The sequence below is a fragment of the Trachinotus anak genome, unplaced genomic scaffold (genome assembly GCF_046630095.1).
Source record: "Trachinotus anak isolate AG129_WGS33_773 ecotype Australia unplaced genomic scaffold, CSIRO_AGI_Tana_v1 ptg000031l, whole genome shotgun sequence".
Taxonomy (NCBI): Eukaryota; Metazoa; Chordata; class Actinopteri; order Carangiformes; family Carangidae; genus Trachinotus; species Trachinotus anak.
This window is the reverse complement of record NW_027273882.1, coordinates 1,902,640-1,930,636: the sequence shown is the minus strand read 5'-3', so window position 1 is coordinate 1,930,636 and position 27,997 is coordinate 1,902,640. Positions and strand designations below refer to the sequence as shown.

The following is a 27,997-nucleotide window of genomic DNA, read 5'->3' as shown; positions in this document are numbered from 1 at the left end:
TCTGATCACCCTCCAACAACCCTGTGTCTTTGACTTGTGTTTGTAATCTCAACATAATGAATTGCACACATGCTCACATTTTAATATAAAATTACAAATGTCCACTGGTCCCACAATTTTCTCTTTGCTCAGGGAACATCGACATGAAAACCCAACTTGTTCACTGGGCTACCAAACATTGAATTCTGAATAAACTACACTATAAATTAAAACTGGCTTTTGAGTGATTAGCTGTGTAGTTGCTGACCCACACTTTGTTTTATACTGTATCTACAAGGTTTAGTTTGTTTTTCCTAACTAGGCCAGACAAGCTCAGTCCAGGCAGTGTAGGTGCAAGTGACATTATCCAAACAGTGTGGTACTTACAGTGCATCCGGAAAGTATTCACAGCGCTTCACTTTTTTCACATTTTCTTATGTTACAGCCTTATTCCAAAATGGGTTAAATTCATTTTTTACCTCATAATTCTTAACACAATGGCCCATAATGACAAAGTGAAAAAAAATTGCTTGAAATTTTTGCAAATATATTAAAAATAAAAAACAAAAAACATCACATGTACATAAGTATTCACAGCCTTTGCCATGACACTTAAAATTGAGCTCAGTTGATTGGACATGATTTGGAAAGGCACACACCTGTCTATATAAGGTCCCATAGTTGACAGTGCATGTGAGAGCACAAACCAAGCTGTGAAGTTCAAGGAATTGTCTGTGGACCTCTGAGACAGGATCGTATCGAGGCACAGATCTGTGGAAGGGTACAGAAAAATTTCTGCAGCATTGAAGGTCCCAATGAGCACAGTGGCCTCCATCATCTGTAAATGGAAGAAATTTAAAACCCCCAGGACTTTTCCTAGAACTGGCTGCCCGGCCAATCTGAGTGATCGGGGCAGAAGGGCCTTAGTCAGGGAGGTGACCAAGTACCCGATGGTCACTCTGACAGTGTTCCAGTGTTGCTCTGTGGAGAGAGGAGAACCTTCCAGAAAGACAACCATTTCTGCAGTACTCAACCAATCAGGCCTGTATGGTAGCGTGGCCAGACGGAAGCCACTCCTCAGTAAAAGGCACATGACAGCCCACCAAGAGTTTGCCAAAAGGCACCTGAAGGACTCTCAGACCATGAGAAACAAAATTCTCTGGTCTGATGAAACAAAGATTCAACTCTTTGGCTTGAATGCCAAGTGTCATGTCTGGAGGAAACCAGGCACCGCCCATCAACTGGCCAGTACCATCCCTACAGTGAAGCATGGTGGTGGCAGCATCATGCTGTGGGGAGGTTTTTCGGCAGCAGGAACTGGGAGACTAGTCAGGGTTGAGGGAAAGATGAATGCAGCAATGTACAGAGACATCCTCGATGATAACCTGCTCCAGAGCGCTCTGGACCTCGGACTGGGGCGAAGGTTCATCTTCCAACAGGACAACGACCCTAAGCACACAGCCTGATAAGAAAGGAGTGGCTTCGGGACAACTCTGTGAATGTCCTTGAGTGGCCCAGACTTGAACCCGATTGAACATCTCTGGAGAGATCTGAAAATGGCTGTGCACCGACGCTCCCTATCCAACCTGATGGAGCTTGAGAGGTTCTGCAAAGAAGAATGGCAGAAACTGCCCAAAAATAGATGTGCCAAGCTTGTAGCATCATACTCAAAACAACTTGAGGCTGTAATTGCTGCCAAAGGCTGTGAATACTTATGAACATGTTATATATATATATTTTTTTTTTTTTAATAAATTTGCAAAAGTTTCAAGCTAATTTTTTCACTTTGCCATTATGGGGTATTGTGTGTAGAATTTTGGGGTAAAAAATGAATTTAATCCATTTTGGAATAAGGCTGTAGCATAACAAAATGTGGAAAAAAATGAAGCGCTGTGAATACTTTCCACATGCACTGTATCTGCCCAGGCTGGCTTAATTCTCAAATGGAAAATACACAAATATGACACAGTTACTTTGATCAAGCAGTTTTTATTTGTTCTTAATGGATAATACTGTCTTATATTTTAAGCAGCACAAAGAAAATCATAAAGTCATTATTTTACAGAGATGTTAGTCTTCATTTAAAGCTACGTAGCACAGGTTACTTCACTTAACACACATTTGAACATGTACATGACAGAAACCTTGTATCTCTAAAGCACAGTCACTGGGGTTGAGAGGAGTTCTGGTCATAATCCTGGCTTTACATACTCATGAAACAATTGCTTCACATTTTTTCAAGTCTTTCTTATTACAACACTGATTTACCCATTTGTACATTGAAAGGGTTTTTAGGTTTTGTCCACACTGGCCACAAAGAAGAATGTCTTCTTAAAACAGATAACAAATAGGAGACAAAATATTCAGTCCTGGTTCGATGTAAAAATGATTCAAAGTTCATTTAAAGTTAATATGCATCTTTAGCAGTCTGAGTTGGATGACTCAAGTAGATATGTTTCAAAGTATGTTTTAGTATCAGTCTCTTTCTTTGTATTACTGTTCCTCCCTGCAGCTCATTACCATCATGAAATAAAAAAGATTGAAACTTTGGAGTATGGCAGACTAGTGTTTTTTTGTTCTAACATTCGGTTACTTGTTTAAGGCCTGTATCTGCAGATCTGCTCTTCTTCCATCATTTCCCCCCCTGCTCTGCTTCAGATATAATATTTGTGATCAAAAGCTTCAGCCCAATTTATATTCACATGAATATCAGCCTTCACAACTACACGACAGTAACAACAACAGTATCAATTAAAGCTTTCATGACATAGCACATTTATTTTGAATAACGCAGTGTAATAATATGATGGAAACTGATTCCTTTTTCATTTTGTCACACATGTTAGTGACAGCTGTCACTTTAATTCATAAGTATGACAAGAACAGTTATCAAAATGATCAGAACTGCCACCAATACAAAAAGTGAAGGGGTCGTCTTCAGATTGTTCTTTATATCTAGAATAAAGAAAAACAACATAATTAGTCATGAGATTTTGTGTCCATTCTGTTAGATTGGAGGCCTTCTAGGAGGTTATCAGTTTAAATGGATAGATATGGATATGAGGATATGAGGATTACACATACCAATAACATAACTATTTAACGTACATGGCTCTATAAATGCTTGAAAAAAAATCTGATCTGAGATCTGAAGGTCATGATTAAAGTCACACTTACAATCTATGACTTGAGAGGCTAGAGAGCTCTGCAAGGAAGAAGGAAAGAAAAGAACATGAGTAATAATAATTAGTAATAATCAAACTGAATCATGTGCATCATTCCAGTGGTGGAACACAGTGACAGTCCCTTATGACCTATAGTATATACAGCTGTTCCTAGTTCCACCCCCCACCCCCCGAGGCAGACCGCCGCCCATCCTGAGCCCGGTTCTGTTGGAGGTTTCTCCCTGTTAAAATGGAGTCGCCATTGCCAACTGCTGCTCTTTGTGGGAACTGTTGGGTCTTCTCAATAATAATGTAAGGTCTTGATCTTACCCTGTAAAATGCCTTGACATAATGTATATTATGATTTAGCGATATACAAATAAAATTGAATTGAAGTGAATTTACAATATCATTGAATGTCACACTGATTGTGTGAAAACCTGATGGTATCACCTCAGTAAGTCTAGTCATTACCTGGCCAAATCCAAGACACTTCTGGATGTTACACCATGCAGTTTCATTGGTGGGACAGTTCAGGAGTCTGGTCTCATTGAACAGACAGTCCACTGTGAGGTGGACGTTTGTGTTCTCCACCAGTCTCCTGCTTTCAGCCACAACATGGTCAGGATTAAAGGTGTGATGCATCACCACCAGAATTATTGGTTTACCAGCTGTAAGCACAGAGATAACAACCAAATCAATCAAACCAGTTACAGCCTGTACAGAAGCAATCATTATAATACCAAGGTAAAGACATTTTAACAGCGATTGGTCAAATTTCTCTATAGACGTTTCACCAGCCAGTGTGAAACTGGTCAACCATTACCAGGAGCTCTGTCCAGGGCCTCGCTGACGTCCGTTCCCACTCGAGAAGCAATAGGACAGAAAACCAGACAGTAGTCACATTCTTGATGAGAGTCTACCTCCCTGTGGCCAGCTTCTTTAAACTTTTTAACAAAGTCTCGATGAGCATCTTTAGTTTTTCCCGCCAAGAAGACAAAGAAATTCTTCCATGATGCTGAAGACAAATGAAGAAGAATGTTTGAGTCATTAATGAGCTGTAACATAATTTTGTGTAACCACGCTACCTCAACCAGATGAAGTCAAATCTCATTTACATCTAGTTTTGTACTGAACTGAATCAAAACACTGAAAATGCAAAAGCAAATTTAGAATCCAAGGCTGAACTGAGGGTGGTCAGATGCAGCTCCATAACATCAAGCTCCAGAAATGACAACAAGCTGTAAACACAACACTAACATGCTGTAAACTTGATATAGTGGATTTGTTAGCTAACGGCTGCTTCCAGCAGACATACAGCAAAATTAGCTTTCATTTTTACTTGTGGCCATCTGGTGAATATACAGTCCAGAATTCACTGTCCCTTTCTGTTTTGGCCTTCACCAGCTCCTTCCTCTTTAGCTGTTAAATGCTCTATTCAGCAGCTCGTTGCTAATGCACTGAATTCTGACTGGTGGATGTTTGACACACAATTTTGCTTTTTTTATTTGCACCATAAAAATGACGAATAAAGAAATCTTGAATCTTGATCTTGAATGTAGTCAGTCTGCTGTTTGGCACTGTCAAGCATTGTAGAGAGGGTTTTTTCTTGCTGAAAGGAGCTTTCTGTTGCTGCGAGGAACTGCTGTGTCAGTTCAGGATTCATCACCATGAGCAGCCGATTCCACAACAAGTAGCCATAAAATATTGATAAGAGTAGCTTTGAATGTTATGTATTGTAATCACTCAATGTAATTTATTCTTTTTACTATTGAAATAGTTGATGATTGCAGACAGTACAGTAAACTGGTTTCCTCACCTGTCATCTCTTCCTCAGGCATATCTCTGAAAAAAAGAGAGAGGAACCTTTAATCAGCACAGTTTAGCCAAACTGAATGAAGCTAAGCAATGCAAGCAAATGGATATGCATCACAATCTGTTGTTACAGCTGCTGAGCACAAGCATTCAAAAAAGAGTTAAAAATACTTGAGAAGGCTTAAATCTCTTTTTCTCCAATTCATGTGTAGAGATTCAGCAGTTCATAGCCAACATTCAAGGTAGCTTACTTACGAGATGGACTGATAATTTCTTCTTGGTGTCCACGGTATATCAGTCCCAGCTCCACTTGGAAGAGAAATAATTGTAACTCTGTCACTGCAGTAACTTTCACTTTTGTTTTCACAAGTAATGTGCTCTTTCGGTGACCACTGAACAGGAAGTGCAGAGACGAGATCTGCAACTGTGTCACGTTTCTTAAGATATAAATACAGCAGCAGAAGGACGGAGCAGCTCTGGAGCACATTTGTGCAAGTTTGTGCAGCACACAGTTACTGGCTGTGATTGTGTTGTTTTTAGATCACAGAATTAATCGGCTACGTTAGAGCCCCCTCACATGGAGGGTGGGGGGAGTCTCCCAGTGTCATTGCACTGCCCCTCTGATCACCCTCCAACAACCCTGTGTCTTTGACTTGTGTTTGTAATCTCAACATAATGAATTGCACACATGCTCACATTTTAATCTAAAACTACGAATGTCCACTGGTCCCACAATTTTCTCTTTGCTCAGTGAACATCGACATGAAAACCCAACTTGCTCACTGGGCTACCAAACATTGAATTCTGAATAAACTACACTATCAATTAAGTGTAGTGTTTATACCTGTTCCAAATGCCCACACTTGAAGACAGGGCAAAAAGACTTCTATCACAGTCTCCCAGTGTCATTCCACTGCCCCTCTGATCACCCTCCAACAATCCTGTGTCTTTTACTTGTGTTTGTAATCTCAACATAATGAATTGCACACATGCTCAACCCCAACTTGCCCCAACCCCAACTTGCTCACTGAGCTACCAAACATTGAATTCTGAATAAACTACACTATCTGGCTAAAAACTAAAACTGGCTTTTGAGTGGTTAGCTGTGTAGATGCTGACCCACACTTTGTTTTATGCTGTTTCTACAAAGTTTAGTTAGTTTTTGCTAACTTGGCCAGACAAGCTCAGTCCAGGCAGTGTAGGTGCAAGTGACATTATCCAAACTGTGTGGTACATATCTGCCCAGGCTGGCTTAATTCTCAAATGGAAAATACACAAATATGACACAGTTACTTTGATCAAGCAGTTTTTATTTGTTCTTAATGGATAATACTGTCTTATATTTTACGCGGCACAAAGAAAATCATTAAGTCATTATTTTACAGAGCTGTAGTCTTCATTTAAAGCTACGTAGCACAGGTTACTTCACTTAACACACATTTGAACATGTACATGACAGAAACCTTGTATCTCTAAAGCACAGTCACTGGGGTTGAGAGGAGTTCTGGTCATAATCCTGGCTTTACATACTCATGAAACAATTGCTTCACATTTTTTCAAGTCTATCTCAAAACAACACTGATTTACCCATTTGTACATTGAAAGGGGTTTTAGGTTTTGTCCACACTGGCCACAAAGAAGAATGTCTTCTTAAAACAGATAACAAATAGGAGACAAAATATTCAGTCCTGGTTCGATGTAAAAATGATTCAAAGTTCACTTGAAGTTAATATGCATCTTTAGCAGTCTGAGTTGGATGAATCAAGTAGATATGTTTCAAAGTATGTTTTAGTATCAATCTCTTTCTTTGTATCACTATGTCTCCCTGCAGCTCATTACCACCATGAAATAAAAAGACTCAAACTTTGGAGTATGGCAGACCAGTGTTTTTTTGTTCTAACATTCGGTTACTTATTTAAGGCCTGTATCTGCAGATCTGCTCTTCTTCCATCATTTCCCCCCCTGCTCTGCTTCAGATATAATATTTGTGATCAAAAGCTTCAGCCCAATTTATATTTACATTTATATCAGCCTTCACAACTACACGACAGTAACAGCAATAATATCAATGACGCTTTCACACATATACACAACATAGCACATTTATTTTGAATAACGCAGTGTAATAATGTGATGGAAACTGATTCCTTTTTCATTTTGTCATACATGTTAGTGACAGCTGTCACTTTAATTCATAAAGTTTAACAAGAACAGTTGTCAAAATGATCAGACCTGCCACCCCCACAATAAATGTAGTGGTCATCCACGGATTGTTCTTTATATCTAGAATAAAGAAAAACAGAACAAGTAGTCATGAGATTTTGTGTCCATTCTTTTAGATTGGAGGCCTTCTAGGAGGTTATCAGTTTAAATGGATGGATATGAGGATATGAGGATTACACATACCAATAACATAACTATTTAACGTACATGGCCCTATAAAGGCTTGAAAAAAAATCTGATCGGAGATCTGAAGGTCATGATTAAAGTCACACTTACAATCTATGACTTGAGAGCCTTGAGAGCCCTGCAAGGAAGAAGGAAAAAAAAGAACATGAGTAATAATAATTAGTAATAATCAAACTGAATCATGTGCATCATTCCAGTGGAGGAACACAGTGACAGTCCCTTAATAAATTTACAATATCATTGAATGTCACACTGATTGTGTGAAAACCTGATGGTATCACCTCAGTAAGTCTAGTCATTACCTGGCCAAATCTAAGATGCTTCTTGATGTTACACCATGCAATTTCATTGGTGGGACAGTTCAGGAGTCTGGTCTCATAGAACAGACAGTCCACTGTGAGGTGGACGTTTGTGTTCTCCACCAGTCTCCTGCTTTCAGCCACAACATGGTCAGGATTAAAGGTGTGATGCATCACCACCAGAATTATTGGTTTACCAGCTGTAAGCACAGAGATAACAACCAAATCAATCAAACCAGTTACAGCCTGTACAGAAGCAATCATTATAATACCAAGATAAGGACATTTTAACAGCGATTGGTCAAATTTCTCTGTAGACGTTTCACCAGCCAGTATGAAACTGGTCAACCATTACCAGGAGCTCTGTCCAGGGCCTCGCTGACGTCTGTTCCCACTCGAGAAGCAATAGGACAGAAAACCAGACAGTAGTCACATTCTTGATGAGAGTCTACCTCCCTGTGGCCAGCTTCTTTAAACTTTTTAACCAAGTCTTGATGAGCATCTTTAGTATTTCCCGCTGAGAAGACAAAGAAATTCTTCCATGATGCTGAAGACAAATGAAGAAGAATGTTTGAGTCATTAATGAGCTGTAACATAATTTTGTGTAACCACGCTACCTCAACCAGATGAAGTCAAATCTCATTTACATCTAGTTTTGTACTGAACTGAATCAAAACACTGAAAATGCAAAAGCAAATTTAGAATCCAAGGCTGAACTGAGGGTGGTCAGATGCAGCTCCATAACATCAAGCTCCAGAAATGACAACAAGCTGTAAACACAACACTAACATGCTGTAAACTTGATATAGTGGATTTGTTAGCTAACGGCTGCTTCCAGCAGACATACAGCAAAATTAGCTTTCATTTTTACTTGTGGCCATCTGGTGAATATACAGTCCAGAATTCACTGTCCCTTTCTGTTTTGGCCTTCACCAGCTCCTTCCTCTTTAGCTGTTAAATGCTCTATTCAGCAGCTCGTTGCTAATGCACTGAATTCTGACTGGTGGATGTTTGACACACAATTTTGGTTTTATTTGCACCATAAAAATGACGAATAAAGAAATCTTGAATCTTGATCTTGAATGTAGTCAGTCTGCTGTTTGGCACTGTCAAGCATTGTAGAGAGGGTTTTTTCTTGCTGAAAGGAGCTTTCTGTTGCTGCGAGGAACTGCTGTGTCAGTTCAGGATTCATCACCATGAGCAGCCGATTCCACAACAAGTAGCCATAAAATATTGATAAGAGTAGCTTTGAATGTTATGTATTGTAATAACTCAATGTAATATATTCTTTTTACAGTTGAAATAGTTGATGATTGCAGACAGTACAGTAAACTGGTTTCCTCACCTGTCATCTCTTCCTCAGGCCCATCTCTGAAAAAAAGAGAGAGGAACCTTTAATCAGCACAGTTTAGCCAAACTGAATGAAGCTAAGCAATGCAAGCAAATGGATATGCATCACAATCTGTTGTTACAGCTGCTGAGCACAAGCATTCAAAAAAGAGTTAAAAATACCTGAGAGGACTATACTCTCTATTTGTCCGATTCATGTTTAGAGATTCAGCAGTTCACAGCCAACACTCAAAGTAGCTTACTTACGAGATGGACTGGTAATTTCTTCCTGGTGTGCCTGACATATCAGTCCCAGCCCCACTTGCAAGAGAAATAATTGTAACTCCGTCACTGCAGTAACTTTCACTTTTGTTTTCACAAGCAATGTGCTCTTAAGGTGACCACTGAACAGGAAGTGCAGAGATGAGATCTGCAACTGTGTCATGTTTCTTAAGATACAAACCACACAGCAGCAGAAGGACGGAGCAACTCTGGAGCACATTTGTGCAAGTTTGTGCAGCACACAGTTACTGGCTGTGATTGTGTTGTTTTTAGATCACAGAATTAACCTGCTATGTTAGAGCCCCCTCACATGGAGGGTGGGGGGAGTCTAAGCAAAAGGGGAGAACAGATTCAGCTTTAACCAGTGTAGTAGTGGAGTTGACCTGTTTTTAAGTGTTAACTAACTGACTTAATAATGTTGCATAATTTAATTTATTTATAATTAATAATGTTGCAGGCAGACAAAGCTTCTGACCGGCTGCTTCACATTTAATTGTAAATTTGATTTATTTTGATAAAAGCAATAATTTCACTATGTGTCTGCTCCCACTCCCCTGATGCAGTCAGGCTCCCAGGCTGCTGCCAGGAGGACATAAGAAATTTAAAAAAAGAGAGAGTTCCGATATTTCCGACAGCATGTGAAGGCAGCAGCAGATGCGGGTCTTATTTGTTCTCTCCAGCAGGAGGGCGTTCCTCTGAAGGAGACGCCGACACGGTGAGCTGAGTTATGCCGGCGGACAGATTCACATTTAGATGCTGACCGAGCTCAGGCTGCAGCTCGGAGCCTTTAACACCCGGATCCGGCCTCCGTTGGTGTTCGCCTTCCTGGTGGTAGCACTGCCGGGGGAAAGGCGACAGAGGAGGCCAGGCTGGAGGACATGGAGGCTCGCCGTCCTTGCAGAGGGAGTGAGCTGTAGGACGGTAGGCTCTCTTGCGTTTCTTCCTCCGTTAAGAAACAATGAAAGGCAGACAGGTCAGGTTATATGGGGGGGGGGGGGGGGGGGGGGCTGAATCCACTTATTCTGCTTTAGCTGCAGCTTTCAGACGCTTTTCCTGCCCGTCGTCGTCAAAAGCCAAATGTTATTATGTTTTGTTTTTTTTTAAATCCACACAGACAATAATGATGGTGGGTTGAAGTCCCTCTTTGAAGCCTCATGAGCTCTTCACTGGACCAAAAAAAACAAAAAAAAGAAAAACATCATACACTTGATATTTATTTTTTAGCAGCTGCACATTTTCGGTCGTTATTTTCAGGCTCTGTTGAGTTCCTCGACCATTGAACTGATGGGCAGTGGCCTTCAACGTGACATCCACATGCAAACACGGTGCAAACGTCGAGCAGGATGGAAACACAACACGCTGATAAACAGAGCGGCTGCTGTCGCCTGGAGGGGCGGGAAACAGGCGTCAACAAACAGCCTGTCAGCAGAACCAGGTCTTTCTCCTTTGAAGAACCTTCTCAGAAAGAGTCTGCAGAAACAGACTCAGATATTCGACCTGTATGATGTTGCAGAGAAATCTTATTTGCAATCTTTTGCTCAAACTCTGCAACTCTTGTTTTTATGATGATTCTTCCAGATGCAAAGTCACCATGGTTCAACATGTAAACACAGACCCTCTGAAGAAAGAAAGTATTTTTTTTAAGTGTAGTATCTCAGTGTGGGACCTTTAGAATAAAATAAACTCAGTAAGTCGGAACTGTATCATGATAATAAAACAGGGAGTTGAATTTCAGACATGTTGCTGTGTGCTGTATCTGCCAGCTGTTGAAATACTGTAAATGTGTTATTAATACAGTATTGGATTGGGTCTGTTATCAAAATGATACCAGATATATAGAGTATATCAGTCCAAATCAAATTACATAATTATGATAATCAAATGTGTTTCCATGTGGCATTTGCCGATTAAAATAACGTGATTTTTTTTTTTTTTAAGAGATTTATAGGTTTAAAAATTATGAAAACATTACAATCACTCATAATTTAAACCCAGACAGGATGATTACATAATTGGTCCATCCTCATAGTTTAACTTCTCTGATATTTCCTGCTAACAAACAGCTTGGCTAATAAATAAATAATAAGGAGCAGACTGGGAAAATGGAAATGAAATAAAATATCACAAACATAGCTGTGGGAATTATGAATCATGTGATTAGCTTCTTGTTTTACTACTAACACCCGCTGATAAATACCAGGCGTGCCAGCTGATAGCTCAGTGGCTTGAAACTGCAACAGTGCCTCTGTCCCTTTGTGGAGTAATTTATATAAGTATAGAAGTGGAAAAACAATAGAAAATTAAAATAGAAACCAGAATTATGAACTGAGATGTGTTACAGTGCCACACATTTGATGACATGCTCTTTCTTCTGTGTTTTTAGTGGTGATTTCTTCGGGGTGTCGGTACCCCCAAAATGGACCCTGCCCACACTGGAGGGGATATGTCACCTTTGTATGTGCCAAGAAAAAGAAAGTCTGTCCAGTCACAGTCTAACAGTGGAGTGCCATGTCCAGGTACTAAATGACATCACTCAAATTCAAATGACATTGTAGTAACTTTGACTGTGCAACATCATGTATGTTTCACCTGCCGCTGTGTCACTCATGTAGATGAACGTGCCAGTTTTTCTTTTGAAAACTACGCTGTAACTTTGCTAGAGTGTTTTTTTCTTTTCTCCTTTATTTTGAAATTAAATTTCAATCTGTTCAACAGTTGTTCAGCGAATGCCAGAAAGAGCCTGTGAATCAAATGCAGTTGGATACCCTAAGGTGAGAGTGAAGAGCAGGAATACACAGCTGCATGCATGCAAATTGTTTTTCTGCAGTGGGGTTGCACTGAAGAAGTGTTTACCAGGGAAATGTTGCTAATCAATTGGGTTTGAATGCGTTCGTCCGTTTCCTTGTTCTAATACTCAAAATCTGTTAACTTTATGCACGCGGTTGGATCTTCACAGTTCTGTACTTGAATGTTTTAGAATGACGAGTCTCAAGCCCAGGATGCTCTAAAGATGAAAAGAACTTATGGTAGAAAAAGGTAAGAGGCCGATCAGTCTATTAACAGTTCATTTGAATATTGCATGACAAATTGCATGATAGCTGCATCCTCAGTACGGTTACAGCATTACGGTGCCATTGTATTGAAGTCACTCCTAAACAAATACATCATTATAGCTAAGTAATGGACTTACAAGCGCATGTTACTACACTTTTCAAAACATCACATATCCTGGAAACACAAGTCATCCTCAACTCTTCTACCACCTTGTCTGTCTCTGGAGTTGGTTGCACCAGCTGCTTCATCACAAGCTTAAGTTAGGGCTGAGACGCACTCATCAGAAAATTAAAGACTAGTTATTACAAAGCATTTAAACCTGGCATGTAGCAGATGGAGCTGTTGTGTAGCTGACCAACAACGACCAATAAAAATACTGTTCGTGGGGCCTCTAACAATTAAAAAATAAGCTGTTTGCATATCCAATTCAGTGTCAGCGCACACATCAGTCCACTTCACGTGACAGTCATGATGATGTAGACAGGGTGTCTGGATGGTTCAGGCGTGAATGTGGAAGTAACATTATGTATTATGCATTTTTGGATAAACAGTGTCTAATCCAGGCAGCTGACATTAAGGACACGTGATGACAGAAAGTCAGTTCTTACTACAACACTTTCATCATGATGCAACACTCACCGCTCCTCTGACAAAGTTACCATTTCAAGGACTAGTTTTACGTTCTCACGAGGTGTGGCTTGGCCGAAGTGGGGCTATGATCAACTTAATGCATCCAAGTGCAAGCTGTACATTTTGCATAATATCTGCATATCCTGCTGCGTACTGATGAAGACTGAGAGCTCAGTAGGGATCCTGTGTGGTCGTAACACACCGTTGTTACCTGATGGAGCACATTAGGTATATTTACCTCTCCTGGTTCTAACTTTGTTCTAACCAGTTTTTTTGTGATTGTGAGCTTGGCTGTTGAATGTCTACACTCTGACACTCTGGCCAGTGCGAGAACACCTTATTTGTAACCATGTCAAGGTGAAGCCAGTCCAGCTGTTGTACATTAAACATCACCGTACAATGCAGCAGTAAAACCTGACTTTCACTCCAACACAGGATTAGAGATGATGAGCTCAAATGAAATAACAGACGTGTTTATTTAGATATTAAGGATGAATCCATGCTAAGAATGACTGAGTTTGATTGAACTTCGTCCTGTTCATTTAGTGTGTGATCATACCAACATTACATTATTTCACTGTGAATCTCATCCATCACCAGAGTTGATCCTGTATCACTGCAAACAGACCCAGAATCATAACTACTAATAATAATATGTTCCCACAACCAGTGATTATTCCAGTGACTGACAGTAAATTACTCTTCTCTCAGAGCATAAAACCTTTATTTATCTCGTAAAAGAAAATAACTCCAAGAAATAATTGAATATGAGCATTAACTGGGACTCATATTCATTCTGATTACAATTAAACCGGGGTGAAAACAATTCACTTGGGGAAAGAGAGCTCACTGCTTAATTGAATTAAAGATAAACAGGAAACCTCGCCTGGATCGCACCATAACCACCATGTCAACTCAAGTGTTCCCCTCCTGGGCTTTGACTCAGACACAGCTCAGTCAAGCTGTCGTTTGTTGTCTTCTGCTTTCATATGCACAACATGTCTGTGCCTCAGATGTTCTAAGTGGAAAATTTGCTTCAGTCAGTTTTTTTTTGCCAAGTATTATTTTCCAAATAGTTGGAAACATGAGAACTTAAAAACCTTGGTAATGATGATGATAACTTTATTAACATCATCATAACTTTATTAATGTGGAATCTTCTCCAAATCAAGTTATAATTTCGATGTTCTTCTTACAGGCAGGTTTGTAATAGTGATAAATATTATACAATGAATACTGTGTTTATCAGACTGTGTGAGGCAGACGATCCCAACTGTTGTCTCTCAGTGTGATGTCTGAAAGTCTGTCTGCTACAGGTTCATAACTTCTTATCGTCATTTCAGAAATAATACGTGCGTATTATTTTTATATCAGGTACGAGGACCTCCAGAGTGTTTCCATAGGAACAGTAGATTACCCAACCACCAGCTGCTCAGTGATGTCATCAGGTGACCTGCCCAATGGGGCGGACCCAGGCTCCATGGCACCGCCCACAGCGAGGCTGCCTCCAAGACTGGTGGCGAAGGATGCGTGGCCTCAAGGCCCAGAGGCCGGCAGGGAGCAGTCCCAGCCTCAGGACCAGAGCTGGAACTCCAGCAGGGACAGAGGACCAGACGTCTGGGCCCCAGGTAGAGACCGACCTCAGGAGCAGGTCTGGAACTCTGGCAGAGACCGAGTGGGACACTCCAGTCAAGACCAGACATGGATAGCAGGCAGGGACAGAGCTCATACCGGACAGGATCAGGCCTGGATGACGGGTCGGGACCGAGGTCCTGAGCAGGGCTGGGTGGCAGGCAGAGACCGAGGCCAGGATCAGGCCTGGAACGCAGGCAGGGATCCAGGAAGAGACCGGGCCTCTTCGGGACCGGAGCAGGCATGGGGATCTGGCCGAAACCAAGACCAAGCCTGGAGCAACACAAGCAGAGACAGAGGACACGTCTGGAGACCTGGTACAGATTCAGATAGTGGACTTACTGCATGTGAGGCCTCATCCTGGGCTTCGAGTCTGAAAGAGCCCACTTTAATGTCTCTAATGTAGTTGTCAAATATGTTTTGTCTCAGGTTTGAAATAACGTTTTTAATGACTTCATAATTCTAAATTATATTCTAAATTTAAACTTGAGGGTTAAAAAATCCTTCTAAAGTGGACTCTGATTGGCTGACTGCAGCAGCACAAAGTACTACCTGAATGAGTGATTATCAGTCATTGATCCTGAAGCTATAAATATGTTTCCTGTAGTGGAGTTTTTGATGGTACATGCACCAGGAATGAGGCGTTACCAGGCGGTTCTTTGATATTTTGTGGTTTTGTAGATTGATTTTTGTTCTTCCTGTGTCATTTTAAAGACTTGAACATGAAGAAGGTCCAGAGAGTGGAGCTGGAGCGAAGCCCTCCTGTGAATAACTTTCCACAGGCGCCAGAGGGCAGAGACTCCTGTAAGTCAGATATTTAATGGGTTAAAACACATCCTTCAGGTTCCCTCCTGCATCACAGGTTATCTTGTTCACCAATCTGATAACACTTGATTTTAATCCTATTCAGCATTTATAAGCAGCATATGAACATGTAGTTAATGGTTTATACCACAGTGTAATGTAGCTAAAATGTCCTTTATTATCTGTATACTACTACATCATAGTGTGTTACATTTTGTGTTTGACAACATGAACACTTGCATGATAAAAAGACATAATTAAAATAATTATAAATATAATAAAAAAGAATAAAGTATAATTTCAGTTGTTGAATTAATATTGTAAATCACTGGCAGTATCATTGTTTGGTCAGTAGAGGGCATTTGTTCCATTTCAGTTCAGTGATAGCACAATAATTTCCCCAGTGTTTGTTTATCATGTGTTGTATTAGTGAGATGAGTTAACTTTGTAATTTTTTGGCAGCAGTCAGCACAGATCAATCAATAAAGAATGAAAAAGTTCAGCTGCTGTAAGATGTAGCTGCAATTATTTGCACTGGAGGAGCGTCAATGTCCATAATAATAATATAATAATCTCTTGATGTACAGATCATAATGAGCAGAATCAGTTTGCAAGGGTTTGATAGTTTGGAAGATTCCAGACTGTAAACTGTAAATTTCCAAACATATTAATATGAGTAGAGGCAACAGAGGAAGCAGTAAAAGACAAAACAGGTTCTGGATGAAAATAAAACTACTCATCTAATATAAATATTTCAGGTTCTGATGCAGCCAGTGTTGATGAGGCCTCGACCGCTCAGCCCAGCGAGGAGCAGAAACCGCCGGTCCTCACCGCCAAGAAGGAGCCTCCTACCTACCCCCCAGGTGAGAGAGGCTGACCACAGCAGCATGTGGGAAACACTGCAGTTTATTATATATACTAGTCTTTCTAGTCTTCACTACTGAATAAAATAATCAATGTTTTGGGGTTTTTTTTTACATCCACCAGGAAGTCAAGAGGAGCGCTGGCAGCTCCAGATTGTGGCCAAAGGCAGAGTCACATGTCCAAAATGTAAGAGTGTGAGCAGAAAGACTGTGGAGGGGCTGAAGAAGCACATGGAGAACTGCCGACTGGTGAGCGCACAGCGTTTAAACATTAACTCAGCCTTGTGAAGCCCTTACGACCCCTGTGCAGGAACAGAATGTAGTGATCAGTGAAAACTGTAAAACCCACAAACTAAGGAGTTAGAACCTGTGATGTAATTTGACTCTGTTGTGTGCAGCAACCCTTTACCTGTCAACACTGTGGGAAACAGCTGAAGTCTTCAACAGGGATGAAGTATCACATCATGGCTGACCACAGCCACCTGGTGAGACAACTCATCTCTAAGTCCCATGGTTCCTGTCTTCTCTTACCATTTTTACTTTACACATTGAATTAGACGCACAGTTTGCAACAGTTTCACATTTGCTTTCGACTGGTTTGTCCCGGTGGCTCATCTGTTAGAGAGAATGTCATTTATCAAATCCATGCTGCATGTCATCATCTCTCTCTTCCCCTCTACTTTCCTGTCTCTCCCTCACTATCCCTACAGCATTAAAGGGGAAAAAATGCCCAAAAAATTACTTTAAAAAAAATACATTTGCTAATTAGATCTTTCAGCTGTGTAACTGAGGAATGGTCAGTCTCTTGATGAACACAGCTGTCATTGTAGAGGTCTAGTTTTGCTCTGATCTGTGTCATGCATCATAAATACAGTATCATTCAGTACTGGATGGTTCAACAATGATTTTGAGATGGCTGTTTTGTTTTTGTTTTTTTTTGTGTTTGCAGCCTTCAGCAGACGACGCCAAGGACCTGGACGATCGCGCCATCAAAGACAAACTGCGAAAAATCCTGAAGAGACTGGGCAAATTAAAATGCTCTAAAGAGGTAAACTGACAAATCACATCCATTTAGAAAGAAGAAGAAGTACGAAAGAGAAGGTGAAACTTTGATGATGGCACAGTGACACGTTTTCTGTTTCAGGGCTGTAATGCTGCATTCACCAGTATTATGGGCTATGTCTACCACATGAAGAAGTGTGGGAAGGAGGAGTCAGAGCTGGAGAAGATGTTGCTGAACTGTTCTCACTGTGGGAAAACATACAAATCCAAGGCCGGTCTGGAGTACCACCTTAAATCAGAGCATGCTCCTGTGAGTCCTGTGTTTTTTCATTTGCTAATTCAGGGGATTCAGTCCAAAGAAAAAAAAATATTGAGCACAATTAACATATAAATAATAAATGAAATCAGAATGTATTTTGAGTATCAGGTGAAACTGTCCCACCTTCCTCTTACCCAGACGCCCCAGAAGACTGAGGAGGACGAGGCTCGGAAGGCCCAGAGGGAGGCCAACCCGGAGAGGACAGCCAGCGGCAGGGTGCAGCGAGCCTCGGCACAAGTGGCCAATTTCCACCTGGCTGAAATTGCCAACAATGAGTTGCCCAAAGACTGGCCCAAGAGGAAATTTCAGTCAGACCTGGTGCCCGATGACAAAAAGGCAGGAGAACAATCTGTATATATGAGATGTATATATGAGAGTAGCTTTGTTTAGTCATACACTGCTAGACATTTTCGCAAACTAGTAGGTTCTATTTATAATCATTTAAAGGCTAAATGCACCAAGATATTAACATCAACCATCTATGCCAGTAGCTGTTGGTACATGTTTGCCTGAATTGGTCTGAGCCCTTTGACTGACTCTTGTTCATGTGGTCGGTCACAGTTAAAATATGCCCGACCAGGCCTCCCTGCTTTCAGCCAAGAGGTGCTGAGGAAGTGGAAGAATGAGGTGAAGCTGCAGAGGAAAGTCCAGTGTCCCAACCAGGTAGAAAACAACACTTAAAACTGTATTTACTTTCTCCCTGTCTGGCTTTGATCTGTGATGTGTATGAAGGCTGGTTATGGGATGATGCTTATTGTATTATATCACATCATCACATACATGATACTGTAAGTATGATGTCATATAATATAGAAAATAAGACACACCCCTCAGGAAAATTATTTAATTATTTATCAACTGATTTTTATTATTTATCATTTCAAAATAAGTCATATTTGATCTTCTTTGTATGGAGGTGATATCTCTATTCTTTAAGTTTCTATTTTGAGCCAAGAAAATCCAGGAATAGAAATCCAGAATCTTTTAATAATGATTTGTGTCCTCAGGGTTGTGGCAGCACCTACACCAGTGTGTCTGGGCTGAAGGCTCATCTGGGGCTCTGCACGCGGGTAAGTCACCTCTCTCCCCTTGTCTCTGTCCCAGTATAAAAACTGCAGCTTTCTGTCAGCAAACAGCAATCAATGTACAGAAAATGAGCTCAGTGGAATTTGTGGTAATGTGATACACAGCATAATAAGAAACCATAAAACACAGCATAATAAAGTGTACGAAGAATCTAACCATAGATCATCAGGATCAAATTATCAATAAATTAATTTTCTGTATTTTCATGACTCCAGTGCAGATCCAGTGAAAATTTGTCAAAGTGTAGGTCAGTGTTTCTCAATCAAACTCATGGCCCATTTAAAAAAATGTTGGCAGCCCACATCCGACCCCATAAACAGAGCCCTTTTTATTTTAATGATAATGATCGAATATGAAACTGAAGCAGGGAGCTCTATATTTCTTTTTTGTTTGACGGGGGAGAGATCACTTGTCGACTCGCCATCTCTCTCTTGACTCTCTGACTTTCTTTAAATTCTTCCTGTTGCTAACCAGCTTTCCATTTTGATACTGCAGGGTTTGCTATGGATGTGATCTTTTAGCACGTAATAGATACTTAAACGGCGACATCATTGCTCCTGTCTTTGTCTTATCACAGTGTTAGTGACCTTAATACAAGGGAAAAAACAATGAAGGGAGTTTTTGAAGTTTATTTTTGTTTTAAAACAGTTACAAAAATTATATTTTTTATAATTACATCTTTTCAGCAAAACTTTTCAGCAAAAATAATTATGTCTTTTCAGCAAAACCTGGTGTAGGATGCTCCAGGGCTTTATGATCAAATCATGGATCTCTCTCATTTGATCTGATTTCAGGGCGACTTCGAGGCTGGAAAATACAGATGTCTTATCTGCAATAAAGAGTTTAACTCTGAGAGTGGAGTGAAGTATCACATCAACTCTGTCCATTCACAGGTAAAGACACAGTTCACAACAAGTGTCTTTATTGCGCTCAAATGCTTCTGTCTCTGTCAGTGTTGCTGTACACAGACGTCATTTCATTAAACGTCACCATGTGCTCATCCCTGCTAACGTGCTCTGACTCTGTCTCGTATTTCCTCTCCTCCTTTCCTCCTTTCCTCCTCTCCTCCTCTCCAGGACTGGTTTGTGACAAACAAAAAAGCCTCTAAGAAGTTTGAGAAGTTCCTCAAAAACCAGCCCAAGAAGTTTGTCCATAATGTGGACAAGCAGATTGTGGATCAGTACCACCATCACCACCTCCAGCATCATCATCATCATCATCATCAGCAGCAGCAGCAGCATCACCACCACCACCACCACCACCACCATCACCATCAGCAGCAGCAGCAGCAGCAGCAGCAGCAGCAGCATCAGCTCCAACACGAGCCAATGCAGCACCCTCTGCAGCCACTGCATCACCTCCAGCACCAAACCCAGCTCCTCCATCCGGAGCACCAGAACCTCCCCCCACAGATGGACACCCAGCTCCAGCAGCCGATGCTCCACTACACCCCTCTCGAGCCTCCTGCGGGACCGCTGTGGGTGGAGATGGACCGGAGAGGAGCCATGCCAGGGCCGGAGCAGGCCCCGATCGAGATGGAGATGGCTGATGTTGACAAGCTCGGAGACAACAGCAGCGGGATGGTGGAGGTCAAAAGGAGAGAGAAGGGGGAGAGAGCAGGGGAGAGGGGGAAGGCTGATGGGAAGCGGAAGGATTGCTTTTCTTTTGGTAGTGGCGGCGGTGGCGGTGGTGGTGGTGGTGGCAGTGGCGGCAGCAGCAGCAGCAGCAGTAGCAGCAGTAACACCGGCAGCTCATCCAGCGAATCAGAGGTGGAGCAGCAGGAGAGGCAGAGACAGATTGACCAGTGGAATCTGAAACGACCGGGCGTCATGGAGCCCCACCCTGAGGCTGGAAAACGACAGAGGAACACTTAAAAAGCTGAAACGACACTTTGCTTAACGCTCGTCAGACGCTCTCCTGCACCAGAGCTGATTTTTAACAGAGGTAGAAAGAGATTCCACCAGGTGTCCGTCCGAACCATATCAGCTGAGACAGCGTGACACAAACAGGTAAGAAGGCAGCTGATGACAGAGCTACAGTCCGTAACCTCTGATGATTTAGAAGTGGAGAAAGCGTTTAGATGATGACGGATTCCTTCGGGGAAACCTCAGCGGTGTCGGCGTGGATACGAGCCTTCACACTCCTGGTGTAGAGGCTGTCTCTCTGTATTGGGAATGTTGTCGCTGTACAGCCCTGAGAAATGTAGTTATACCGTTTATCTGTGTTTATACGTAACAGATTCTTTTCACCAACTTTAAACGTGTCTTATTCTTTTAAAGTTTGATAAACACTTCTTGTCTGTTATGTTTACCTTAAAGGGAAAAAGTTACTCTAAACTGAAGAGAGGATGCTTCAGTGCAGTATTTTGTTAGACTTGTCTCGTCGCTCTCTCTCTGAAAACATTTTGTGCCTCTTAAGTATGAGCTATATAACTTCATACTACTCATCATCACTTTTAATTACTACCGATCGGCCTTTTCTGGGCTAAATAATGTTGGAAGTGTAACTTTCAGGTCAGATTTGATGTAGAATCACTTTTCCCTCATCTTTTCTCTCCCTCCACCATATTTTCTTCTGGGGGATTTTTTTTTTTTTACTGTACACTGACCATGAATGCAACTTGGTTCATGGCTGCCATCAAGCTGTTCGCACCCACCTAGTAGCTCAGTGCAGTTCAAACAGTTCAAACAGGCAAATCACGGATGAAAAGCAATGAAGCAAACAAAGGCAGAAGAAGTTCATAGATACACTTAAACATTTTGCGAAACACTATTTCTGAAAGTGAAGTGAGAAGATAAACACAGACCACCACCTCAATTTTCAGCAATGTTACAACCAACAAAACATCTGAACTAAAGGTCCACTTACTAGTTTTCTCCCAAGCTTTCACTGACATCTCTTGGTCTTCCTCAGTGGACGAGTTTGTTTGTGGTTGAAAGTTCTGTAAAATGAAATGAGTAAGTGGACCTTTAGTTAGTATGTCTTTTTTTGAGGGCTGCAATTAATGAGTAGTTTCATCATTGATTAATGTGCCATTTATTTTCTGGCTTAGTCAATGAGTTATTTTGTCTAAACAATTCTCGTCTTTAAACGTCTCGCTTTGTCCGACCAACAAAAGTCATTTAATCTGCTCATTAGGAAGCTGCAGCTCGCTACTGTTCAATCATCAAGATAGTTGCCATTTCAGCTCTAATGTTTTAGTTAAACTTCTCTTTCCATATTAAGATGACCCCAGATTTTTAAAAATCATTTCAAACATTCCAAGTCGGACGATTGTTCACTTACAAAACTGATACCAGCAGGGAAACAAAGAAAGCACAGAAATATAATAGTTCTTAGTAGTTAACCAAGAAACAACAAGAACCAACAGCCAATAAACGTATTGATGAGGTCTGGTGACTTATCGATCCTGTCGCAGTGCAGTTCCGCGGGCAGACAGCTAAATGAACGGGGTCATAGGGTGGCACACATCCTCTCCACCTCCGGCACCGACACAGGTGAAGTGTAATGAAGGAAAGCTAAAAAGCGTTTAACGTGGAGGGCGGGTGTTTTTCTTTTCTGTTCATTCCTCAAAGTCAGACCTGCTTTTGTCTCAGAATATTTAACCAATAAGCATGTAGCCTAATTTTATATGTACTCTGCATTTTGTATCTACTATAGTGGTGTATGGTTTATGGATGGTCGTCATTGTTGTCTTTTGTTTGTGATGTTTTAACACTATTTTGTATGTTGTTTTTTTTACAACTTTTTTAACATTTCGGAATGTATTTGGTTCTTGGTTTCTCCCTCTGTTGTGCACTTCTGTTAAACCAGCTTTAGAAAGGAAAATGAATTTATCATTTACCATTGGGAACGTTCAGTGAGGATCACCCTTTAATCTGTGAATCTGTCTATAACAAACTATGTAAAACTATTTACTGTACCTGGTTCTGTTTAAAGTGCTTTACCCTTCATCGCCCTCCATCAGATGCCTTTTGGAAGAGCAGCCTGTGTGGTTTCAGTTTGAGAGAGAAAACCTCCTGGTATGTGGGAAGTATTTCAAAAAGCAGGATTTTTATTATTCACCGCGGATGTCAAGAAGTGGTGGAAAGCAAAATTTGTCACCACCTCCTGATTTCCATTGTTTTACTTCATAGTAAGAAGCCTGAGGATGCCTTTCTATGAGGCTGTTGGAGCCCTGACGTCACTGCTGATTAAAGTGGTTCTGCAGCCTAAACTGTCAACAGTAGAAAAAGTGTCATTTTCATGGCAGCTCCGCAGCTTATTTAACTGACAAACATATGTTATATAACATAATCTTCAGTTGTTCTCTTGGCTTTCGGATCGCCCCGGGTCAGTTAGCCTTCGATCCCAAAGCGTATTGAGTGATTGGACCCTGGTATACTTGTGTGCAAGTCTAGTTTGTATTTTATTTTTACTTAAATCTTTCATTTAACCAGGATTTGAGATTGATTATGGTGCTAATCACTTGTTGCGTCGTTTACCAAGACTTTGACTCTGATGTTTGAAGTCTGAATGTGTTACAGTGGTGCTTTTATTCTTTGTTTAGCCACTGCAGATGTTGCTGCTCATGCTGAATACCCAGTACTTCCCAGTAATAATGATAAGATGTAATGTAATTGTAAATGTAATTATTATTCATCACCGAGGTCAGTGGTTTCCAACCTTTACGCCCTGTGATGCCTTGAAATAAAGCAATATTTATTACAGTAACCTATTGGTTATAACCAAGTCAACCAAAAAGTAAGTGAATACTTTTTAAAGTAAAGTGTTAAAGGGGCAGTATAGTCCAGTAATTGATAAGAGGAAAGGCAAAGATGAGAGGAACATCTGGAAATATTGATCTAATTGTGTGTGTATTCTTTATCCTGTCAGTTTTCTCATGAACACCTGGAGGCTCCTGAACATAAAGCAGACCACTGACTCACTGTATGTTTTCCTATCGCTGCTGAAATACTTCCCATGTCCATTATGCTTGTGACCAAATCTTCATCACCATCCATTGCATGCACTTTAAAGAACAGCATCACTCAGCATTAAGAGACTACGAGTATTTCACGAAGAGCCGTGGATCCTTCACCACGTTTCATTTCATCCTTCAGAAATAATCTTTTTCTGTAAAAAAACATTTAATGGCTTAAACTGTTTATGTCATAGGATAAACTACAGTCGTACGGCTCATGGTACTTTGCACCTTGTCTTCCCGCTGTTACTTTATTTACAGTAGCATATGTTTTTCTTAATGCTGGAGCACAGATCTATCATTTCTAGACGAATTGTTAACTACTGTGGGCGCCCACTTTCACAACAGAGAGGACTAGTGAGGGGCGTCATCAGTCAATCTTTGGATGATTGTTTTGTCGTAATCCCATCAGCCCCTGCAGACGCTGCGTATCAGGGTCTTTAGTGAACATGTGAAATCTTGGTTGAAATCATTGATTTGGTCTTGACCTCCTGATTTGCAGTTATTCTTCATGAAAATAGAAGTTGAGTTTCTGACCACACGGTAAAGAAGTTCTGTGCGTTAAATGGAAGAATGGAAATACTGAAAAGATGTTCTCACGTCTTGTGCCCCATCATCATCATCCACACAGAAAATATACAGTCTGATATTATTTAGGCCAGATTTAAATTAAGATTCATTTTGTAGCCTTGTACCATTTGGAATAACAAAGCAAGAAAGCACTTTTTTTTTCATTTTATGAGACATAATCTCTGTTCAAAATATGTATATTTCAAATGTTATTACTTGTTTTTTAGAATTTATGTGCTGCTATTTCATAGTACCAGCAGTGTTATAACAACAGATAATTAAAGGTTTAATTCATGGTCATTTTGGGCTCTGTCTCCTCAGTAACAGTGACGTGGGTGCTTGAAGCAGGCAGTACCTGTTGAATATTTTTTATAGCTTTTGTCCGTCCACAGGTTCCTCAGCCTTCCTGCAGTTGTGGTTCTCACCTGTCAGGATTTAGCCCAGTCGCACAAGTTCCTGGACTTCAGGACTCCATCACTGTCTTAGTGGTGAAGTGGTTCTCATGCAGCATTGACACATATGAAAGAAACATATGAATAGGATTTTAAAAGAACAAGATGAATTATAGAAATTATTCAGCATGGAACAAAACCAGAAATGAATTTAAGATCACAGTGCAGTGGGCAGTGTGTGACGCAACAAAACAGAATCAGGTTTCATTTCATTTTATATAAGATTGTTTAAAGAACAGCGGCACATTACAGCACATTAATATTAAATGAACACCAGCGAGCACTGATGTGGTGATTCGAAGGTCAGACAATGTCAAAACCTGCATAAATGTGGTTATACAGTGGATAAATCGACTGTAAAATAAAATGATCAAATACTAAGAAATCACATATCAATTGGTTCATTTTTCTTTGTCAGAGTTTCCAGATAAAAACTATAATCAATCAGCATATTTTGTTGAACAGTGTCCTTAATTAGAATCAGAATCAGGTTTATTGCCAAGTAGGTTTTCACATACAAGGAATTTGCTTTGGTGATTTGGTGCATAACAATGAACACAGAAGAAAAAATATAGAGACAGATAAAGCAGAGCAAGTACTGCAGGTCAGATAGCTGAAATATAAATAGAAACATTTTGCAATAAAATATTTACAGTAAAAATGTGGGGGAAAAAATTATAAAAAAACAGAATTCAGCAACTGGATTATTTTAGAAAATAACTCTAACATGCAGACCTCAATTTATCAACATATATAAATCAAACAGTAGCTTTAACCATTGCTAATATTCCTCATTTTCCAATCAAAATGTATCTTCTAATCTCATCTCCCCGACCCAGTGGAGGCTCAACAGGAAGCAGCTGAACACAAGGCCTTTCCCCCGTTGTTTCCCACGGTTACGCATACATTAAAATGTCGTCATATACAGATATCTGCATTTATTTCTTCTGTGGAGTGATCGAACATTGTTTAAACTCTGCATTTTCTTTTTTAATTTTTACTTAAAGAACCTCCTGCTGGAAGTGGGGTCACATGACCGCCGGGCTGATGAGCAGCACAGGTGTTGCTGACAGGGCAGCTCACACAGGTGCCTTCAGTTTTCTTTGTTCTGTGTCCCGAGCTCGACCTCTGACCTTCAGTTGAGCCGCTTCCCTCCATCATTTCTCCTTTGTTCCTGAGTGTGTTGAGTGAGTAGTTTATTTTATTATATTTCCTGAAGTCACGTTTATTTTGTTGTTAAGAAGAAGATCTGATCTCGTTGGTTCGCTCTCACATGACTGCATGTTTAAAGTCAGAATGTATTCATGTCCTGATTTTGATTTAGAATTGTTGCTTTATTCAAGATAATGTGATAGAGTTTGACTTGTATGTACCGTTTCTTTCATTTGTAGGAATGTAACCACTCACACCTGACTGACTGCAAGTAAAAGATGAAATACTTACAAATGGAAACTGCTGACTGCTTCTCCTGCTTTGCTCTTATTCATGAGGTCAAATCCGGTTTAACATGTTTAAACATGAGTGAAAAAACTACATTTTCGTTTTAAGTTTACATGATCATTTGAATGAAGTCCCCTATAGGCTTCTATAATGACCTCAAATGTATAATTTGTCGTTTATTTTTCTGCATCAGATGCTTTGAGGACGGACAACTGTATATAATCATGGATTGTGCGTTGTACAGTATTTATTTCCCCCAGTGTCTCAAAGTAATTTCAGCTGTATAACTTCAGCAGCCTGATGGATGAAAGCAAACCTTTGACCTTTTTTTTAAAACTATGACATTTACAAGTCTACACTTCCGGAGTCTGTTTTTCTGCTCTATCAGTTCATCATTTGCTCTCAATAGCTCTTAATGTGGGGGATTCAATTAAAGACTAATGCAGAACCTGCACCCAATCATTTCATTTGTCACTTATGACATTGCATCTCTATTTTAATGGAATATACACTGATACTAAAACTCAGCGCCCCTTGTGTGAATCTATGGAGTAGCTCTGTCTGAGGATTCTGTGATTTCTAGCTTTACAACAAAGTGACATTTAAGACTTTTATTTAGTCAAACTGCTTTCAGATTAACTGTATATATGTAAATGTCGTGTGATCATTTATTAGTAACTTGAACTAACATGAACTTGTATGTTTCCTTCATTCACAGCTGAAGTTTATGGACATAGTTTCCCTTGCAGCTGATGTTTTTCTGGTTTACTCTGCGTGCCCATGAGAACGAGGACTCATGTTATGTAAATGTGTGTTTTAAGTCATTCTTGAACAATGTCAACAAAAACTGAACAATGACGATTTATTGCTGGACTGTCATATTAAACTGACTTAGTTCAGATGTTCCCAATACACTGACAACCTCACTGTATGTGCATTTGCAATGAAGAGTTTGAGAAGGTGTAACTGTAACAAGTATGCAACTCTTTTCTCTATGACCTCAAATTTACTGATACACATGTGAGACAATTTCATACAACTACTAATTCCACTGTCACAGGCACTCAGTTGTTTTGCACCAAAAATACCTTTATAGTGCTCTGCTGCTACCCTGTGGTTATCATTTAGAGCTGAATCAAGCCACCAGAGATGCATGGACAACATTGGGGAGGCTTAGTGTTCAAAATAAAAGCATAAACTTTGTAAGGCTGGATATTCAACCAAAGAGCTTTCGTGGCACAACTATATTCAGCATTACCAAAGCGCAGTATGAAGAGACAGAAGTTTACAAGACATTCAGAACATTGTTACAGAAAGGAAAAGTCTACAAAATTTGATTAATCACTAATTTGTCAGATGTTTTCACTCCATCCACCATCTAGTGACACTGGTCTTGAAAAGAGATCCTGTGTCACAGTCAAGCAATTAACACACAGAAAACATATGGAAGGACAGTTTTATACCATTACAGGAGTTCTGTAAGGCTATATTATTTTAATACATTATTATTGTTATTTTCTTTATTAATTGATTGATTGTTGACAGTAGTGAAAACCAACATATTATCTGTATTACTGTCATAGAGAACAGGAAAATGGTGCCAGTGAATTTCTGACATTTGTGTTTAAAAAAATGTCAATCAACATGTCAATATCAATGTTAATCAACTAATTGTTTCAGCTCTATAGTACTGAGTGTTTTCTGGTTGCCAGAGTATGTGTGTGTGAGGAAGTGTATGAGGTATAGAGCTGTGGGATTTAGACTTCAGTTTCAGATTATGATTCTGGTTACAATTACAAAAACAATTACAAATACCGTTATGTGAGCTTTTAATTGCTTTTGTGCTTTTGGTCAATGTGGATTTATTTTGAAAGTCCAGAGCGGAAGATGTCGTCCTCATGTCGT

General features: G+C 40.3%; 2 protein-coding genes across 8 annotated transcripts; one reads left to right on the top strand and one right to left on the bottom strand.

Moving 5' to 3' along the window:
- Window positions 1-1,952: 1,952 nt before the first annotated feature.
- LOC139612508 (uncharacterized) lies at window positions 1,953-9,863 on the bottom strand. Of its 2 annotated transcripts, none has more exons than XM_071468146.1 (6): window positions 9,259-9,863; window positions 9,012-9,037; window positions 3,970-4,161; window positions 3,618-3,814; window positions 3,157-3,184; window positions 1,953-2,934 (listed from the first exon to the last, which is right to left on the bottom strand). In XM_071468146.1, the coding sequence occupies exons 1-6, from the start codon at window positions 9,495-9,497 to the stop codon at window positions 2,840-2,842; spliced, it is 777 nt and encodes a 258-aa protein (XP_071324247.1). In that variant the 5' UTR covers window positions 9,498-9,863; the 3' UTR covers window positions 1,953-2,839. The 2 variants fall into 2 exon arrangements, with proteins under 2 accessions (XP_071324247.1, XP_071324246.1); XM_071468145.1 differs by lacking the exons at window positions 1,953-2,934; window positions 3,157-3,184; window positions 3,618-3,814; window positions 3,970-4,161 and adding exons at window positions 6,248-7,241; window positions 7,458-7,485; window positions 7,670-7,866; window positions 8,022-8,213 and having other exon boundaries at window positions 9,259-9,841.
- A 28-nt stretch (window positions 9,864-9,891) lies between these two features.
- On the top strand, window positions 9,892-24,500 carry LOC139612501 (zinc finger protein 512B-like). Of its 6 annotated transcripts, none has more exons than XR_011686563.1 (17): window positions 9,892-10,198; window positions 10,532-10,712; window positions 11,661-11,793; window positions 11,993-12,048; window positions 14,336-14,910; window positions 15,308-15,397; window positions 16,156-16,260; window positions 16,385-16,509; window positions 16,659-16,745; window positions 17,210-17,308; window positions 17,405-17,572; window positions 17,720-17,917; window positions 18,143-18,244; window positions 18,589-18,651; window positions 19,462-19,560; window positions 19,744-20,676; window positions 23,543-24,500. XR_011686563.1 is itself a non-coding variant. In XM_071468132.1 (16 exons), exons 2-16 carry the CDS (start codon window positions 10,621-10,623, stop codon window positions 20,539-20,541), a joined length of 2,790 nt encoding a protein of 929 aa, XP_071324233.1. In that variant the 5' UTR covers window positions 9,892-10,198; window positions 10,532-10,620; the 3' UTR covers window positions 20,542-24,500. The 6 variants fall into 6 exon arrangements, 4 of the variants coding, with proteins under 4 accessions (XP_071324233.1, XP_071324236.1, XP_071324234.1 ...); XR_011686562.1 differs by having other exon boundaries at window positions 19,744-22,689; XM_071468132.1 differs by having other exon boundaries at window positions 19,744-24,500.
- Window positions 24,501-27,997: the final 3,497 nt, after the last annotated feature.